At 47.2% G+C, this 18,020-nt stretch overlaps 1 protein-coding gene and 1 long non-coding RNA gene across 9 annotated transcripts in view; one reads left to right on the top strand and one right to left on the bottom strand.

The window, feature by feature from the left end:
- LOC135911538 (chymotrypsinogen B-like) overlaps nucleotides 1-18,020 on the bottom strand; it is a 799,265-nt gene that overhangs the window by 494,471 nt on the left and 286,774 nt on the right. For all 3 annotated transcript variants that reach the window (XM_065443854.1, XM_065443855.1, XM_065443853.1), the window contains 2 exons: nucleotides 7,576-7,609; nucleotides 5,643-5,716 (listed from right to left, as the gene is read on the bottom strand). In XM_065443854.1, the coding sequence (XP_065299926.1) occupies nucleotides 5,643-5,716; nucleotides 7,576-7,609 (108 nt within the window). The remainder of the gene's footprint in view (nucleotides 1-5,642; nucleotides 5,717-7,575; nucleotides 7,610-18,020) is intronic.
- LOC135911540 (uncharacterized) overlaps nucleotides 1-18,020 on the top strand; it is a 302,235-nt gene that overhangs the window by 201,151 nt on the left and 83,064 nt on the right. For 3 of the 6 annotated variants that reach the window (XR_011507608.1, XR_010567383.2, XR_010567384.2), the window contains exons 2-3: nucleotides 8,593-9,155; nucleotides 9,239-9,364. This is a non-coding gene — a long non-coding RNA (uncharacterized lncRNA). Of the gene's footprint in view, nucleotides 1-8,470; nucleotides 8,515-8,592; nucleotides 9,156-9,238; nucleotides 9,467-18,020 lie in introns of those variants that run through there. The other 3 variants (XR_010567385.2, XR_011507609.1, XR_010567386.2) reach the window with 3 other exon arrangements.

Here is an 18,020-nt window from a genome sequence, read left to right as displayed (position 1 = left end):
ATGAACAAATTTTCTGTAAAGAAAAGTAATAAGGAAGTCTTTTAATGGTGTATTTGAAATATTCTTTATACAGAAGTAAGAAGGAAGTCTTTGAACGGTGTACTTAAAATATTTTTTACACATATGTAAAGAAATACGGTGTATTTATATTGTTCTTTATTCAAAAGTAAGGAAGAAGTATTTTGAAAGTGCTAACAAATGTTACTACAAAGTAAATCTAGACAGACTGTCAGAAAAGTAAATGGAAAGTTGGCAAGAGTCCTAACAAATGTTAAAAGGCATTTTTGTAAGGGGTTCCATCTTTCTGTTAAATAAGTGTCACTGGAGCCGCCCAAGGAATGCACGACTCCAAAACGATTCCCTTTTGAAGTATTTCGCGAACTTGTTCATGGATTATCTTGCGTCGTGCTTGCGAGCCTCGGTAAGGCTTTTGTCTCATCGAATGTGCTGTACCTATGCTCATCGTGTGACGTGTGCGGGACGATGGAGGGATTGAAGGCACTTTGGCATTGTGGCGAAAGTCGAACACAGGCAGGTATCTTGACAGAACACCGGCATGGCTCTCACTGGTGCTGAGTGATTTGTTGACCATGCGAAGAACACACGAGTCCGTAGATCCAGGTTTCCCACCTCGCCTGGTCAATCTGCACCTGTCAGTGAAGCCGCCATCAAATGGGCGTCTTTCAAGCGAGTTTCAAGCGGTCAGAAAATATCGCAGGCTCCATGGTGTAATTCACAGTCCACAAATCCGAACGCCCATGCTCCACTAGCACTAGGTTGAGCGAGAACACAATGTACTTTTTTGCACAAGCCGCATGAATGGGCTCCACCGTCGCATGGAACTTAGCGCGTGTAGTGCTGGCGCAAGCAACTGGAACGCAAACAAGTGACAAAGCTGGCACTATAGTATCTCCAGAGACAGAAAAGGTACTTTCGTGACAAAGGCTGCTGTCCTGCAGTAGCACGGATAGAATGTTGCCGCGCACTGACCGCTCCCCAGTTCGACAGTCAACTGTAGCAACACACCGCCTGAAAAAGTCAATGCCCAAAATTAGGGCACGCACGCACCGGGATATAATTTGGGTAGTAAAAGGTCGACCGCCTAAGGATACGTCGACAGCACACACACCAACAGGACGCAATAATTTGCCACCCACTCCACAGAACAATTGTGCTTGATCACGCTGAAACATGATTTTGAGACCGTAGCACTCTCTTGAGCACAAGACTTATTTATGAAATACTTGTACCCGTGTCGACCAGTGCCACTTTAGGCAGCCCGATCAATGTGCAGCGTGTTCTTAAACATAAATATAAGAGGGGCGCTGGTCAGTTTTCCGGCGGTGAGCGCCGCCGTGGCGAACGGCGTGCCCGATTGATGGCGTCAAACTGCGGTCAGAGGTCGGTGAGCAATTCCTGAAGCTTTGTTGCCAGAAACCACTGGCCGATGTCGTGCGGGTCGGCAACCGAGCACTAGGATGTCAGTCATAACGCCGCCCAGCGGGCTGCTCGTACCAAAGTGGCTGTCCACTTCCACAGAACCGTGCGAGTGGGCCTGGTGCACCACACAAATGACGCGCAGGTCAATGCGCGCGCTGTTCTTCGAAGCAGACAGACACGTCAGGATAGGGAGAATGACCGACATCCACCTAATAACCACTTGAGCGGCCTCGATATTGGCGGGTGGGGCAACAGCGGGGTTTGCAGTCGGACCTCGCCCTCAATGATGCCATTGCACGTGGAGTTTCCACGTAGTTGTAGTCCACGGCTTTCACCGACTGCTAGGTAGGAGTGGGCCGTGAGAATGCAGGGTCCTGCGACGGGCGGGTACTCGTGAAACGTTGTGAGGATGCAGGAACTTCGCACCAGAGTAGCTCTTCATGAACAATATGACGTGTCGTTGAGGCAAGGTCCGACGACGAACTCACGTCAACGCTTGCCGCCGTAGTTGCATTGGCCAACCAACCGAACTTGGTCCTTATTCGGTGCTTCTCCAAGATTTAAAAGGTGCGGCAATGTCGCATCTAGAAACCGTTATTCTTGGGAATGAGGAAATTATAGGTGTCCTCAATATAGAATATAGAAGAATCTCGATATAGAAGAATCTCTTCAATATATGCGGTGCAAGTCTCACAAGTACTCACGCACGGGGCAGAAACCAGGAGGCTTACAAAAAGGGTTCTACTTAAATTGAGGACGACGCAACGAGCTATGGAAAGAATGATGGGTGTAACGTTAAGGGATAAGAAAAAAGCAGATTGGGTGAGGGAACAAACGCGAGTTATTGACATCTTAGTTGAAATCAAGAAAAAGAATTGCGCATGGGCAGGACATGTAATGAGGAGAGAAGATAACCGCTGGTCATTAAGGGTTACGGACTGGATTCCAAGGGAAGGGAAGCGTAGCAGGAGAGCGGCAGAAGGTTAGGTGGACGGATGAGATAAAGAAGTTTGCAGGGATGACATGGCGACAATTGGTACATGACCGGGGTAGTTGGAGAAGCACGGGGGAGGCCTTTGCTCTGCAGTGGGATTAACCAGGCTGATGATGATGATGATGATGATGATGATGATGATGATGATGATGATGATGATGATGAAGTCTCACCAGCAAGTTGAGCCCTTTGAACGAGTCAGATGGCACGCTGTTTCTTAGCAGTGGTGTCACCAAAACAGCGTTTGATTCTTTGCACAAAAATGTTCCAGGTCGTCAGGGTGTCATCATGATTCTGGTACGAGACGAGAGCGGTGTCAGTTAGCGAGAACATTTGTAACTTGTGACTGCTAGACCCAATTGTTGCTTTTGGTCACCCTTTCGTAATGTGTCAGCCATTTATTGATGTCTTACCCAGCTTTTCGTCCGTCGAAGTGAGTCCCTATGTGTCTCGCAAGGGAAAGGATGCGAGGACGGCGAAGCACCCGCGTGAGTGGACATATGTCGGTTGGCCGACAGCCGGCAAGGCGACGACTGCGGCGATGACTTGAAGGGAAAGGTTCTATGGTTGGACGTGGTGGTACCCAGCACCTCCACCAGAACTGTTGGAAGGCGTGAGGCGTTTATTCAGAAGGCTCCACGCAAGAACACTGGATGGGACGAGGCCGCTAGACCGAAAAACAAAGCATGCCTCTTCCTTCTCTGCCACCACTCTTTCCCTTCTTCTTCGTATATACAACCGCGCCGTTACAATGTTATTCGCGCATCTCAATACAGCGACTTCGGGGTCATCTACCAGAGAACGCGAAGGCGTTCACGATTCATGACGAGGGTTTATTACGCGCCAGGAGCCTGGTTGCCGGCTTCTTGCTTCTGAAGGATGAATGATGAATAGAAGTACGTGCCAGCGTCGCAATCACTCGGCGTCCACGACCTAATGAAAACGGGGACTTGCTCTAGCAGGTGCTCATTATAAACGTGGCTTCGGTGCATGCCGAGCCAGTGGAGGTTGAGAGTGGTCTAATGGGTACTTTTGCCGCACTGCCACTGCAAGCACCAGACAAAAGTTCCAGACTGCCACCGCTAGCCCTCCGATAGGGGGAATGTGTGGTAGCCTAAGCGCAGTGACGAATACTGATTTATTTCAATTCATCGAAAGCGTGAAACGCACACTGGAAAGCCAAGTTATCTGCTTGGTAACAGCTTACCAGTTCGCAAACACGTATCAAATGCGCTGGAAGCATTGGGCAAAGACGTAGAGACAACGCAATATACTGAACGCTTTTGCGCTCTTGAGAAATGTGTGCCATTGTACAAGATGCGTGTAGAAGGATGAACGATTGCCGAGCGGTAGCAGGGCATGATAAGCAGCAGTATCCTACCCAAACGACCACAGCCCCGCTACGCTGAAGCCAAAACTAATTCACTAATGTGGCGAATGGCAAGTCATTCGTATTCGATTTCATCATCAGTGCCAACCCGCAATGTGAGCATTGAAGAAATGATCACTCAGACATCTGATTTATCTATACCTCCTTTTTAACAAAGAAAACAACATACAAGTGATTACAAAATAGCAAAAATCATTGCAGTGTTATGTAGATTAACAAAGACTCGAATGTGAGCGCTGAAGAAATGATCACTCAGACATCTGATTTATCTATACCTCCTTTTTAACAAAGAAAACAACTTACAAGATATTGCAAAATAGCAAAAATCACTGCAGTGTTATGTAGATTCCCAATGACTCGAAGTTGCCGTTTTTTTTTACTCTTTCCTTTTTTGTCCGTATGCCCCAAGACAGGCCAGAAATCGTTGTTGGTGCTCAGTCAAACGTTCATTTGTGCAACAGCATTCGCTACGTAATGATTGCGCTTCTTGGTTGTGTCTTTTCTTTTGGGGAGGGGGGGGGGGGGGTACGGATATTACGAGGACAGCAAGCTCTTCAGCAGGGTTCCATTCTTTGATACAATGTGCAATCTTCAAAAAAGCAACTAGCCATAGGACACTCCCGTGAGTGTTTTCTTAAAAGGAGTTTAAGCACGCCCGTGTTAGAACACAAACTTTGGTCGCAGAATTTTGAACAGGCGAACGAAGTAAAGACGTGCATCCATTTACACTTTTTCAAGTGTGGAATGCGGTAACGGTCATCATTGGCGAATATGTCGGCTATACGGGCCGCCGATACGCGAAAAATAAAAAAAAAACGTTCCGCGTTTCTCGACAGGCTTTGCCTGTCGCTTCTTCGCGCACGGTGACTCCAGAATATTTATTCGCGAGGCGCCACCATAGAAAAAGAAAAGCTGTCGAATCGTGAGCCGACAATAGTGCGCTGTGTGACCGAAGTAGGAAGCACGTCTCGCCCATTGTGCGCCACTGATTCGCGCTTGAAGTTTCCATTCAGCCGGCATCATGAAAAGGGCGATCAGGTGGGGAGAATAAATGACGAGCATCTCCTGTCGCCTGTGCCCCTGGTTCTCTCTTCCACGCGGCCCTTAGCTTTTCCTTTAATTCAGTTCGTGAGACACGCGCTGGGAGCAGAGAGCATCCGTTCTGATGGTAATGAAGCCGAGCGCGAAACCACAGCGCCTGCATAGTCCGCTCATCAAAAGTGTGTGACATGGCAATTACGGCATCATTTCGAAAGGTTTTGCTGCAGCATGTTTATTGTAGACAGGTACACCACTGAAATTATATATTGCACCTTCGAGTGCTGGGTTTCTGAGACGCTGCCATTTATGCATAACTGTCCCTTCAATGCGTAGCATACTCCGCGACTAGGTTACATCTTTTGCGATTTATTCTACCGATTCTGTGCAAGTCAGAGTGTTAGAGTATGTGGGTTTCCGAAGACGTAACATTGGTGTACTTAGCGTTGCTCATGCAAGTAATTATTGCTGGTAAGATACTACATTATGCTTCGTGTATACGCGTGTACTGCCGTTCTTTTTCTTCTAGTTACAGTTATACAAGTAAGAGCACGCTCTAGGGAAGATATCAGAGTGGCCGTTATACAATGTTTGCGCTACAGCCTTCACGAGTCATTCTGTCCGTTGTGCACGCATTACCGCGACCTCTAATGTGCGCGGAGAGATTAATAGGGGAAGCAAACACGTTCAGATCTCATTTGGCAGAGCGTCTAGTGCTTGTCAATTCACGATATACACAAAGGAAAAGCACGAATGTGGACAGAAATTCTCAGCGCTTACCACCCATGGCAGATACCTTCTTGTTATAGGAGAGCCACTTTTTGTTGCACTGAATTTCACGTGTCCGCCACAGCCTAGAAAACAAAAGCTCTTTATTAGAAGAGCGCTATGGGAAACTTCTTCACTGCCCATTTAAAGCGACAGGAAATTTCTTGTGGGCCATTTCTCGTTCACGAATATAGACAAGCACAGCGAAACGAATGCGAACAATAAAAATGCACACATTACACCTGCACACAATCGAGACGTGCATAGATTGACATGAGTTCGGCAATGCAATCCAAGCATACCTTAACATGCTCTGCTGCGTGAACAATGCCAAGCAAATGCGCATTGCAGCAACCGTTCCACTCAGCTTTGGCCGTGTTTAGTCGTTAGTCCCTCTTCCAAAATCTTGGTCTGAGCTAGTCGGTGACTAATAATCGAGGCCTTGCACAATATTAAAGCTTCTCGTGCTATCCGAAGTTGTGGACCCGTATGAATTGGCCCGATCACAATTCTCCAATAATGAACAAATCACGAAAATTGCTGTGCTATAGAGCCACTATACGGCACTTTATAAGTTCCGGTCTATTACAAGCTGTCTGGAGGGGTATGGCAAGGGGCCCTCTAACAATTTCACTTCGTCCCTACTGCTTGAGACATTAGGACTTGAACGAAACATGAGCCACCTCTTGGGCTTGGTGTAAAAAACACAGTTCGCGGATAGCGTATACGCCACTGCGAACATCACGCATCAAATTGTGCAGTCGTGCGCGGCGCGCGTATCTCGCAACCCGAGGGCAAAACCACCGTTCTTTTAAACGGCTCCTCACTCATTTCTGGACGCCTTATTTCGTAAAATAGCAGATTCCCATGCGCTGCTGCTATTGGCCAATAGCTGACATCAGTCGAGAAGGGTGTTTGGATCAATGTGCTTTTTCCTGCTGTTCCTGTGTATATTGACCAAGTAAGTGGAGTGACGCTTTAGGATTTCTGTAAGAATTGCGCCCTTGCCTGCTCAAGCTCGGCCGCGACCACTCCCGTAGGAATCGCGCCACTCTGCTTGTCGGTGTCGGGTCTGGGTAATTCCTGCTAGTCCTACACGCACGTTTGCCAGCGTGCGCTGACTTCTCGCCGCTCCTGGTTAAACGCCTTGGCACACTTCGTAATGAGCGAGCCTTAGACAGGTAGCGCTTCAAAATGCGCAAGTCCGATGTAGCCGTCGCTCAAGTGGGTGCAGGACGAACAGCCACCACGTCCACACAAGGATCACGCGAGCGCGCGCTGTCGTGTGCAAGGAAACGCTGCTGTTGCGCGCAACTTGCTGTCTGTCGATACCGCGGGGTGCCGCACCGAGTCACTGGCCAAGAGCACTGCGGCTCCCCGAGGACAACCGCACTTGGCTACGTGCAGTTGCATCTGGCGCGTCGACGGAGCCAAAATCCGAAACGGTGGCTTCTACGGGAACGTGCTAAATCAAATTTGAGCTGCGCACCTTGGCGACGATCGCTAGGCGGAGAGTTGTGCGCATGCACCGCTGCAACGTAGCCTTCTCAAAAATAAAAAATTATATTATAGAGTTTACGTGCCAAAACCACTTACTGAATATGAAGCACCCCCTGGGGTTCTGTAACGTGCACCTAAATCTAAGTGCACCGTAGCCTTCATAGTGCAAGGCATTGAAGCAACAGCGGCCCCGCTGTGAAGGAGGTGTTTTGTTGCCAATAACTCCGCTTCTGCTGAAGGCAGTCCAGTACTTTTTCTGTGGCAAAGTACTTCTGAAATAGCCCCAGTTAACTTCATATGCATATCTACACTTTGAGGAAATGTTGTACAGGGTCCCCTTATGCACGTCGCGCTCATAGATAGAACCATGCGATAATTCGCGATGAGAGAGAACCGAATGTTGATGGTCTACATACACGGGAATACAAACGAAAGCACGACCTACCTGGGCTGTTGAGTGTGAAGACACGCGAGTGAACCTGAAACCCACAAAAATGTCGTGTCACAGCTTTCTGTAGAATGACAGGGCAGAAATTCATCGTATACAATAATACAACTGATGCTTTCATCTATGAAAACACCAGCAATTCCTTCAGTCGAAGAAAGAACAGGTAACACAGTGGTCCAATTTGTGCGGAATGAATAATATCACAGTGTATTAACTTATATGAGTTGAACATTTCTTGGGCGCTACAACGTAAAGCCGTACTCAACAGCTCTATTTCAATTCTGAAATGAACACTCCACAATTGGTTAAAAAATTTTCGGGCCACCGCCACTTCCCTTGTCTGTCACACGGCATCGTGAAAACCACGTATGATGTGATATATACACATTTGTGATGCATAATTAGACAGAACCAAAGAACAATGAGTATTAAAAAAGAAAGAAAGTGTTTTTGCGAGCGTAGAAGAAGCCCGTGAATACACGCGACTTTGCCGCGCGAATGGCTGCTCGAGGCGCTTTGCGTGTATTCGCGAGTTTCTTTTACGCTCGGAAAAACATTTTTATGTAGCACGTATTGAGCAACAGAAAGCTCCACTGAAAATTTTTCATGCTGCTCTACAACTTTCTCTTTGACACTTTGCATCTGACTATACTGACTAAGACTTGAATGTTTATTAGGAATAATTATCTAACTAGGAGAAATGCAAAAAATAAGATGATCTCCAAGCGACGGCAAAAAAATAGTACCGTGGTTCGGTCCACCTAGGTGGCATTTGCATAAATTTCATTTGCCTCAAATTACGCGGCACACCTTGTGTATATATGTATATATAAATATATTGTAATGAACGCATAGACGTACGCAGCAGGATTGGCAACAACATCACGTGCCGCGGATGCTTTCGGTGACGCGCTCTAGCTACCATCGCCCCCTCCTGTAATACACCTCCTTTACAATTGCTTTGATGGCTGTTTCATGTCGTCGCCTACAAACTCGCTACTTATTGCTGTGCAGGTGCTATCTGCCATCCTCGCTCATCTGCTCGCTGCTGCGGTGTGACTGCTTCTGCTGACACATCGCCGGCCTGTGAATTGCTGTGCTACGACTTTGCACCACCCACTATCCAGCTGACAACCGTCAACGTGTCAGCTTTCAAGCTTCAATCCACCGCTGTCTGCCTTCCTGTCGCCACTGCCGCTGCGCCTGGCCCTGAATAGTGGATGGACAGCGCCATCGTCACCAACATCAGCTACGCTGCCAACTACAAATAAGCTGCAGCTGTCGGCCGCGCTTCGTGGGCTTGGTGGCTGCTTCGTGTCGTCACCTACAAACCCGCTACTTCTTGCTATGCAGGTTGGTGTATCACAACCCCTCTTTACTAAGAAGACAAGTAATTACTTGTTGCTGCAGCTACCGAGCCCACGTTGCTGCTGTGCGACCGTTGTTGAGTGTGCTCACGTTGTTCACTTGTTGTTAGTGCTATTATCGTCGGACGTAGAGTCAAACCCCGGCCCTGATGCGATTCTCGTGGAACTACAAAAGCTTTCCGCGGGCCAGTCATCACTAATAAGCGAAGTGTAAGAACTAACTATTAACAACAAAGCAATCTAGCAATCTAGTAACAATTGGAGTAACAATCTCATTTTCTACGACTTTTCAGGTGCCAAGCTCTCTGAATCGTTTTCCAGGCGCCAAGCCCTCTGAATTCGACGTTGTCGTTGCCACTTGGGTATACATATCAACCCTAAAGAAATTGACCATGTGCATCGCTCAGGCCGCCACACAGGTGAGAGATGTAGGCCGATAATAGCAAAATTCGCGTCCCACGAAACAAAAGACGGGATCCTTTCAAACGGACGCAAGTTGTAAGGAACGCCCTGCAGCATAGGTGAGGATTTCTCACGCAGGTTTCAGAACGCCAGGAGTCACTTGGTCGAATTTGCAAGAAAAAAAAAATCTGTTCAGTTTCCGCTATGCTATAATACACTCCACATCGGCTCGAAACGCTATCTATTCAATGAAACCTCAAAAACAGTGCAAGAAATCCAGTAGCAACCATATCAGCGTCAAGCAATTATCGCCAGTTCTCACCCGAGACCAAAAGCTCACCTTTCTTTTTCCATAATATTTACTAACATTCGAAGTTTCGTACCCAAACGTGATCACCTGTCTCATCTTGTCAAGTCTTCAGATAGCAGTATTCGGATACTAACCGAAACATGGCTATCAAGTGATGTTGCCGACGCAGAAGTACTCGCCGATTTACCGAATTTCAATGTCTATCGGAAAGACCGCAAAGGCACTCGCGGGGGCAGTGCTCTCATTGCAGCCAGTAAACAATTACCATGTTTTGTCATTAACATTGACTCCGACTTAGAAATTGTATGGGCAGTATTTCAAGCTTTATCACAATATGTATTATTGAGTGTTTCCTATAGGCCCCCATATAATCATCCTAACCTTTCTCGCGCACTTATTAATATTCTAAACCAGCTTACCTTGACATATCCTAAAGCCGATCTCGTTATTTTTGGCGCTTTCAATTTTCCTGGTATTAATTGGAGCGAAGAAAATGCAACGGCTAACACAACTGAAGCTAGAAATTTTGTTTCGAACGGAAAAGCGAGCTGTTTGCGCGATCGCACCCCTGACGACTTGATGTCCTCTAGTACTATCGCAAGCCGCCCAACGTGATCATCGAAATTTCCGGCGAAGGCGACGAAGTCATTTAACAAGACAGGTCCGCTACTTCAATCCTGCTAACACAGTGTCGAACACGCGCTGAAACGCTGCAGGCGCCGACCATTGTCCGAATGACATGACCTTGAACTCATAGAGGCCATCTGGCGTGTTAAATCAGTCTTATGGCAATCGCTCTCGTCGACATTATTTGCCAGTGGCTAGACTTAAGATACATCAACGAGAAGTATTTATTGTTGCAGAGCCAACACAATGCACCATCTATCCGCGGGAGAAGGTATACGTCCTTTGTGATCTTGTTCAGTCCACGATAATCGATTCAGAAACGTAGGGTTCCATCTATTTTCTTGACGAAGACTACTGCATATGCTTACGGGCTTTTCGACGGCAGGGTGCTGTCGTCGTGCAGCATTTCGTTGACCTAATGACTTATAGCTTCACGTCCTCGCCTGGGAACTCAGTAAAGGCTTTGGCGGAGCGATCGAGCGCACTTTTCGGTTATTATGCGATGTTTTGCGACTGGTGTTTGTAGAATCCTCGATGACATGGGAAAGTAGTCATTGTATCACCAAAGAAGACTTCTGAGCTCTTCGTGCTTACTCATGGAGAGACTTGGATTTATGTCGAAGTCTTGTTCTGGCACAGTAGTCGTCGCCAAGGGGTGGGCAGTAGCACGATTAAAGGACGGGATAAAAGAAGACACATAGGAACACACACAGCGCTGTGTATGTTCCTGTGTGTCTTCTTTTGTCCCGCCTTTTAATCACGCTACCGTGCACCCCTTGAATATTGCATTACCAACAAGCCCACATTGCAACCCTCGTGCAGTCGCCGGGGAAATATGGCGGTATCCGAGAAAAGAAACGCATTGCTGGTTTCTTTGGTTTCCTTGATGTTTGTGATCGTCGTTTCCTCGTTCATGTGCTTGAACTCCTGGCTGAACTTTGTCAGAATCACTTTCGGTCTCCTTCCGTGCAGTCGAGTGATCCCTCTTGCCACGAAAATTTCACGATCGAGGAGTGGGTGTTGGTTGCCTTCGATGACGTTTCTACGTCTGCGGTTGTTTCGCTGCCGATGGAAATGACAATGCTGGAGCGAGGCGGGATGCTGACTTGGTCCTCGAGTACACTCAAGGTGAGCTGACTTGAAGGCCTCTGCGTCGGTATTACTTGGTCTGTGGATGGCGTTATCGACTTCGATCTCAGGTCGTTGATGGCGCCGGGTTGGTTCAGAAAGTCTATGCCCACGAGCTCTGTTTGAGGTCAACTAGCGGTGCAGGTTTGGTCCTGTCATGAACTGTCATTCTTGCCGGGCAGATTACCGTCAGAATTATGATGTGTCCTCTATCTGTCCGAATTTGAAGGCCATTCCATAGAGTCTTGACTTTCTTCGACTTGCGGCGAACAATCCTCTGATGACGGAGCAATTGGCTCGTCTGTCCACTAAGGCGGTGACTGCGTGGCCGTCAGGTAGCACGTTGGAGGCCGGTTGTTGTTTGTCTTGCGTTGCAGTTAGGACATGGCGTCGGATCCCGACTGCATCACGTATACGTGTGGCTGGTTCGTCGTGTCATTAGGTCTTTGGTCGGTGTATTCTTTGATTGCAGACTTCGTCGAGATGGCGGCGTGCCATTGTTATCTCGTCGAGATAGTCTCTTCGATGTCTTCGTCGGCGGAAGGGGATCGTCGTCAGTTCGACGAACAGCAACCGCGCCTCTGTTCGTTGCTGCTATTAGATTTCCGGATATGGGCCAACGGATCGGCCCTTGTCTGGGCCATTGTATGGACGGCGCTACGGCGACAGGTAGCGACCTGGTTACGGTGAGCGGGACGGTCGTCGAAGCGTCCACAGAGTAGCGGCGAGGTAGTCGGCGATATCACGAGGGCGTTCACTTTCCTGAGGGCGCGGTGCGTTGGGGGGGAACCCCTGCAGTCCCATCTTGCGGTAAGGATATCGGTGGCATATGTGGCCGGCTTCTCCGCAGTGATAGCAGAGCGGAAGGTGGTCGGGGGCTCGCCAAACGTCAGCCTTCCTTATAATGCAGCGCGGAGCGATGGGTTGGCGTACTGGCGGCAGCGCTTGAGGACGACGGAATTGTGGCGTTGCTGGGCCCTGGTACTTGCGCGGAGGAGGAACGTGATGGCGGGCAGCGGCAGCGTACGTCATCGCTTGCGGCTCAGGCTGCGGGGATTGACGTACTCTGTGTGATTGTTGCAGCCCCTCGCGTACGACATGGGCAAGTGAAGCTACTTGACGCTGTGATGAACGACGCAGCTTCTGAAGCTTCTCCCGCACGACCGCTCTGCTAGTCTCGCACAGGTCGTCGGTGTTCAATGACTAAACTCCGGGGTAGTTTGTTGAGTTCACGCAGCGGTTGAATTGCCGGTTCCGTATTTCCAGTGTCTTCTCGATGCTGGTGGCCTCGCGAAGAAACTCGTCGACGGTCTTCGTTGGGCTTCGTATCATTTTACCGAAAAGATCGCCTCCGCTTTGTGCCGCACTCACGCTCCTGGGTTGACTGCGGCCCAAACTAGAGGCTATCTTTTGTGTAATGAGCAGAAGGTGTAGTCTGCGAAATTTCTATAAGGTTGGAAAAGTTTAGGTTGGCCAAACTGAAGGATGTGTTCCCGATAGGTTAAGGAAACACGGAAACAACGTAAAAGGTGCGGGTGAGGGAAAAGGTTTTGAAGGTTTAGTGGCAAGTCATTGCCTGGCTAGCAAGGACTGTTCGCCCAATCTTGAAAACACATCCGTTATCAAGAGGAGCAAAACGTGTGTGACGCGGAAAATTGCAAAATTTGAAGGGATCTCTTGATTTGAGGAGGGATGTATCAGCATGGCTTCCATCTCGCTTATGCAAGACATATGCCATATCTGTCCATATGCCAGACAGAGAGCTGCCATATTTACGCATGTGCAATATGTTAACCACTGGCTCGGGCAGCACGTATATGTTATATACGTGCTACCCAGCACGTGCATACCCATTCGCAATTATGCTGTTGGAAGTTCAGCGCTCGTCCTTGTCTTCCTGTATCCTTCCGTGCCTTCCTTTATAGCGCTGCCGCCTTCTAACATATGTAACAACACGCTCAATTCGCCACATTATGATTTAACGTTTTATATACAACAACGATAAACATATGGCTTACATAACATAAATATACGCTGAAAATTACAGCGACTGCAAAGGAAAAACTTACCTGGTTGTCAATATAATTGCAATTGCAATAATATGACGTGAAGGAGCGTCAAAACTGAGCAGTTGTTGACACTAGGCACCATGCGTATGTCAAAGCACTCACCGTTTGTTTATTAAACCTCAGCTGCGTTTGCCTACTTTAGCAGCTTTCGCTTGGCTGCCTGGAATTTGCTTGGGCCAATCGTTATCCCAGCTCATTAAATGCGAGCGTAATCGGAAGCTACCAGCGAAGTGGTTCACGCAATCCTTTTATGCTGGCCGAGTATGCAGACAACATTCATATTTATTATTGCGTTAACTTCCTTCATGAAACCTGAATATATAATGTCCGTGTACAGGCATCTATAAAGCAGTTGATGGCGCAGTGAATTTATTTTAACACGTTTTTGAATTTACGTTCTTTTTTTTGCACATGCACATGCCACTGTGCATGTGCCCCTTCTTGGCGAGTCCTCCCGAATAAGCATGTGCCATTACGATATATACATAAAACCAGAGCATATTCACTCAGGTCACAAATATCTGTAAAGCACACCTATTTGTTAACTTAATGCCTAAATATACCTCACGTATTTACTTAGTTTATTTTCTTTTAGCCATTCGCTATGTGCCACAGGAAATGTGCTCGTTCTTGGCCACTCCTCCAGACTGGGCATGTCCCACGGTGATACAAGAGGTTCACAATTTCTAAATATTGCTTGATTCGCATCCTACTCTCCTGGGCATGCACCTGTCACCTCCATTAATACCTCAACAAGCGCATACATACATCGCCTTCTTCTTTGGGACATGACTTTGTATGCGTCTCATCCTATGCATCCACCTGAATTGGATTTTCGGTTTAGGCTTATCTTGGCAACGACGCACTTTTTAAACATAAATATTGTATGACAATAAAATTGTTAAAGTTGTAAGATTGGGCTTGCGGGTGACGCATGCTTTAATGTTCGTCTAACAGCGCGAGGACACCAGAGGGGACGGAGCAGGACAGTGCTCTCCCCCTTCAGTGTCCTCGCGCTGTTAGTCGCACTTCAAAGAATAAAATTGTGTGATTGATAAACAAAATCATTCGAAGGTGTGAATCCTTGTAGAGGATATAAGTTAACAAACTAGCACGCACCCACGTTAGTTCTAAAGCATTTCAATCACCAGTTTAATAAAGTTGTACTTCACATATATTCAAACCTGTGCGTTACATCTGCACTGTTAATTTTATTTGTACATACTGCAGGGCCTCGTCCTGACAAAGCAAGAACTTATGTGATTGAAGCACAACGAAACATTGTAAAACAAGCTGGTACACGCAAGCAATCTACTTGCAATCACTGAGAAAATCATTCATTCGGTCAGCAAGTTATTTCACAGACGGAAAATTTTTAACCTATAGTTGAGCATATTTGAGCAACATGTAAACAATATTCCATCATCATCATCATCAGCCTGGTTACGCCCATTGCAGGGCAAAGGCCTCTCCCATACTTCTCCAACAACCCCGGTCATGTACTAATTGTGGCCATGTCATCTCCGCAAACTTCTTAATCTCATCCGCCCACCTAACTTTCTGCCGCCCCCTACTACACTTCCCTTCCCTTGGAATGCAGTCCGTAACCCTTAATGACCATCGGTTATCTTCCCTCCTCATTACATGTCCTGCCCAGGCCCATTTCTTTTTCTTGATTTCAACTAAGATGTCATTAACTCGCGTTTGTTCCCTCACCCAATCTGCTCTTTTCTTATCCCTTAACGTTACACCCATCATTCTTCTTTTCATAGCTCGTTGCGTCGTCCTCAATTTAAGTACAAGCCAATATTCCATACATCGACGAAAATCATGTAGATGTTTTGATGTTCGTCTATTGCCAGCGGGTCGTAGCGCATAGTCTACAATAGTTGATGAATAGGCCATTTCAAAGTCCGTGTTGTTTTTTGTTGCAATGTTTTTTGGTACTGATCATTGCAAAACTGCAGTGCGCAATGAGGTCGACGAACACAGGTAGCCTACAAAAAATATCAACTCTCCTCTCAGTTTATTTCGGGGAAGGATGTAACCTCCGGCTAACGACATAGACTCCTAATGTAGTGAAATCGTCATCTCGCCCGCGTTTGCTTTCTTTGACACAGCGAGCCCGGTACTTCCAGGTCACGAACGGCATACCCATCATCAACACGACATAGCATACTCGACAGGAAAGTAGCGAGCGCAGAGTATTCAACAAGGGAAACGCAAGCAAGGCAGATGACGATTACTGTTGTGGAACAAGATAAGCCCCAAAGGCTGTTAAGAGTGTACGCCGCAGTCATATATGCCTCGGCTAACAATTACCATGTTCAGAACTATTAAAAGAAACAGGCATTGAAAAAAGCCAGCTCTTTCTCATTGGGTACAAATGATGAATATGTACAATATCACTTTTTAAGCAAAGCGACTCGCGAGATGGCGCCCGGGCCGCACGTGTGAACGACCCTTGTCCATTGCGCGCTCCGCAGTTTTACCAGGCGTAACGAGCAACGCGCGGCTTTTATGGTTTTTTAGCAGTTTCTCTATGCGAATATTGCATTTTGTTTTATTGTTAGAGACCTGTATCTTCAGGCCCTATTGGTGAGCAAACAGTGCAATATTTGATGCTCGAGTGAGATTGCTGGAATTAGGGGTGATAAGCCATCCTAATTTCCGCCGTATATAACAAACACTGTTCCATTCCATGATGAATTTTTCGTGCTCAATAGTAATACTCTTTATCCTAAGCTTCTGCAGTGTCAAAACACTGCAGCTTTAAATGCTTCGGCACATTTCTCAGGAAATTTCGCACAAGAATGCGTATTAGATGTAATTTTTCGCAGGGCCAAACAATAGTTAAGCTGGCATTTCTGTTCTCCACACTACTGTCTTCAGACAGAACGTTTACCCTCAAACATAAGAATAAAGGCTTCGTTTATTTTCTGTACCAGGCGCCCTTCATTCCAGCCTCCAAATACAAATTTGACACGTTGAACAGCCATGTCCGCAATATACGGTACTACAACGTAAAGGCCTTCCAAAATTTTCTATTAGAATTCTGCAATCAGCCCCCCACGATTGATCAAAACATTTCCGGGTCAACTGCGCTTCGCCTGTCGGTCACGCGACGACAGCAAAACCACGATAGCTCCCCATCTGATACAACGTCTACACACCGAGTTTGTGTGATTAGGTAGAACAAAAGAAAAATAACTATTTCTGGTTCGACGCTTTTTTGGCCGTTAGCTCTCTGCTAATGGTCAATAGTTTTTGGGTGGCGCTCACTTCGTGTGTCTGTCAGTCGGCGTCAGAAAACCGCGAACACTCACCACGTCAAACTGACGTGTACGCGTTGAACATGGAATAATATGCCGCACAAAATTGAAAGTTTTTTTTCTGAATAGCTGGAAATTGTCCTGTTGCAAAAGGACCAGAAGGTGGCTGCCCACCCATCGCTCAGGCACTCACTGGCCCCACCTGCCGGAGAACATAGATTTATTTGTGTATAATAAAACTGTTTCGCGCGGCCGTATAACATTATCGAGGCCTTTCGGCACGTATACGTAATCGCTATGCCAATTATGCTTTGCTGAGGATACGTTTTAGCTTCATTTTTTACCTTCCATTGCACGCCGCCGCGCTTTTCGACTAGCCACCGCAAGCTACGTGAGAGGAAGTGGACCAATAGGAGACGGCGGCACCTCACCCGGTTATCTATTTTCACTGCACTGTTTCGGCCCCTTCCAACCCTCTCCATGTGAGCGTGCTCCTCGCTTCTTCTAAGCTATTTAGATTAGAAAAAATGCTCAAATCAGTCAATGTTATTCGTTTTCAAGTGAACAAAGTGACTTTCTATCAACCAGGAGAGCGTTTGATTCGGCTGTTCAGATAACGCTGTGGGTCACCGCCCGAAGCTTGCATCAGTGGTTACCTAAATTTGCCGTCAGAAGATTGGAAGAAAAACAGATTCGAATAGGGGCCCTATAACATAAAACTATTCGAATATGTTTTTATTCCAATCTCCTGGCATCAAACTCACGTAACCACCGATGCAAGCATCGGGCAGGGACCCGCAGGTTTGTCTGAATAGACCGGTCAATCACTCTTCTCATTCCATGGAGGTCACTTTTGTTGGCTTGAAAAAACGAATAACATCGCCTGCACTGATGCGGCTTGTCTTATCTAATCGGTTGACAAGAGGCGAGGATCACGCTAAAGTGATGAGGGATTCGATGCGGCCGAGCCAGTGCGCTGAAAATTGATAACCGGATGAAGAAGGTGGTGTTGGCGTCTGCGACTCGTCCGCTTTCCCTTACTTAGCTAGCAATGACTCGTCGAAAATCGCAGCGGCATGCAACGGAAGCTTAAGAATGATGCTAAAACGGATCCTCAGCAAAGAAGAGTTGGCAGAACGAGGTCGTAAACGTGCCAACAGTGCTAGGAAACGTTACACGGTCATGCATAAAGTTTTATTATACGCAAATAAACCCAAGCTCTCCGGCAGGCGGCAAGTAGCCAGCACCTGAGTGATCGGCGGCAGCC

This window comes from Dermacentor albipictus, chromosome 7 (genome assembly GCF_038994185.2).
Source record: "Dermacentor albipictus isolate Rhodes 1998 colony chromosome 7, USDA_Dalb.pri_finalv2, whole genome shotgun sequence".
Taxonomy (NCBI): Eukaryota; Metazoa; Arthropoda; class Arachnida; order Ixodida; family Ixodidae; genus Dermacentor; species Dermacentor albipictus.
The sequence above is the reverse complement of the archived record's forward strand: the minus strand, read 5'-3'. Positions and strand labels throughout refer to the sequence as shown.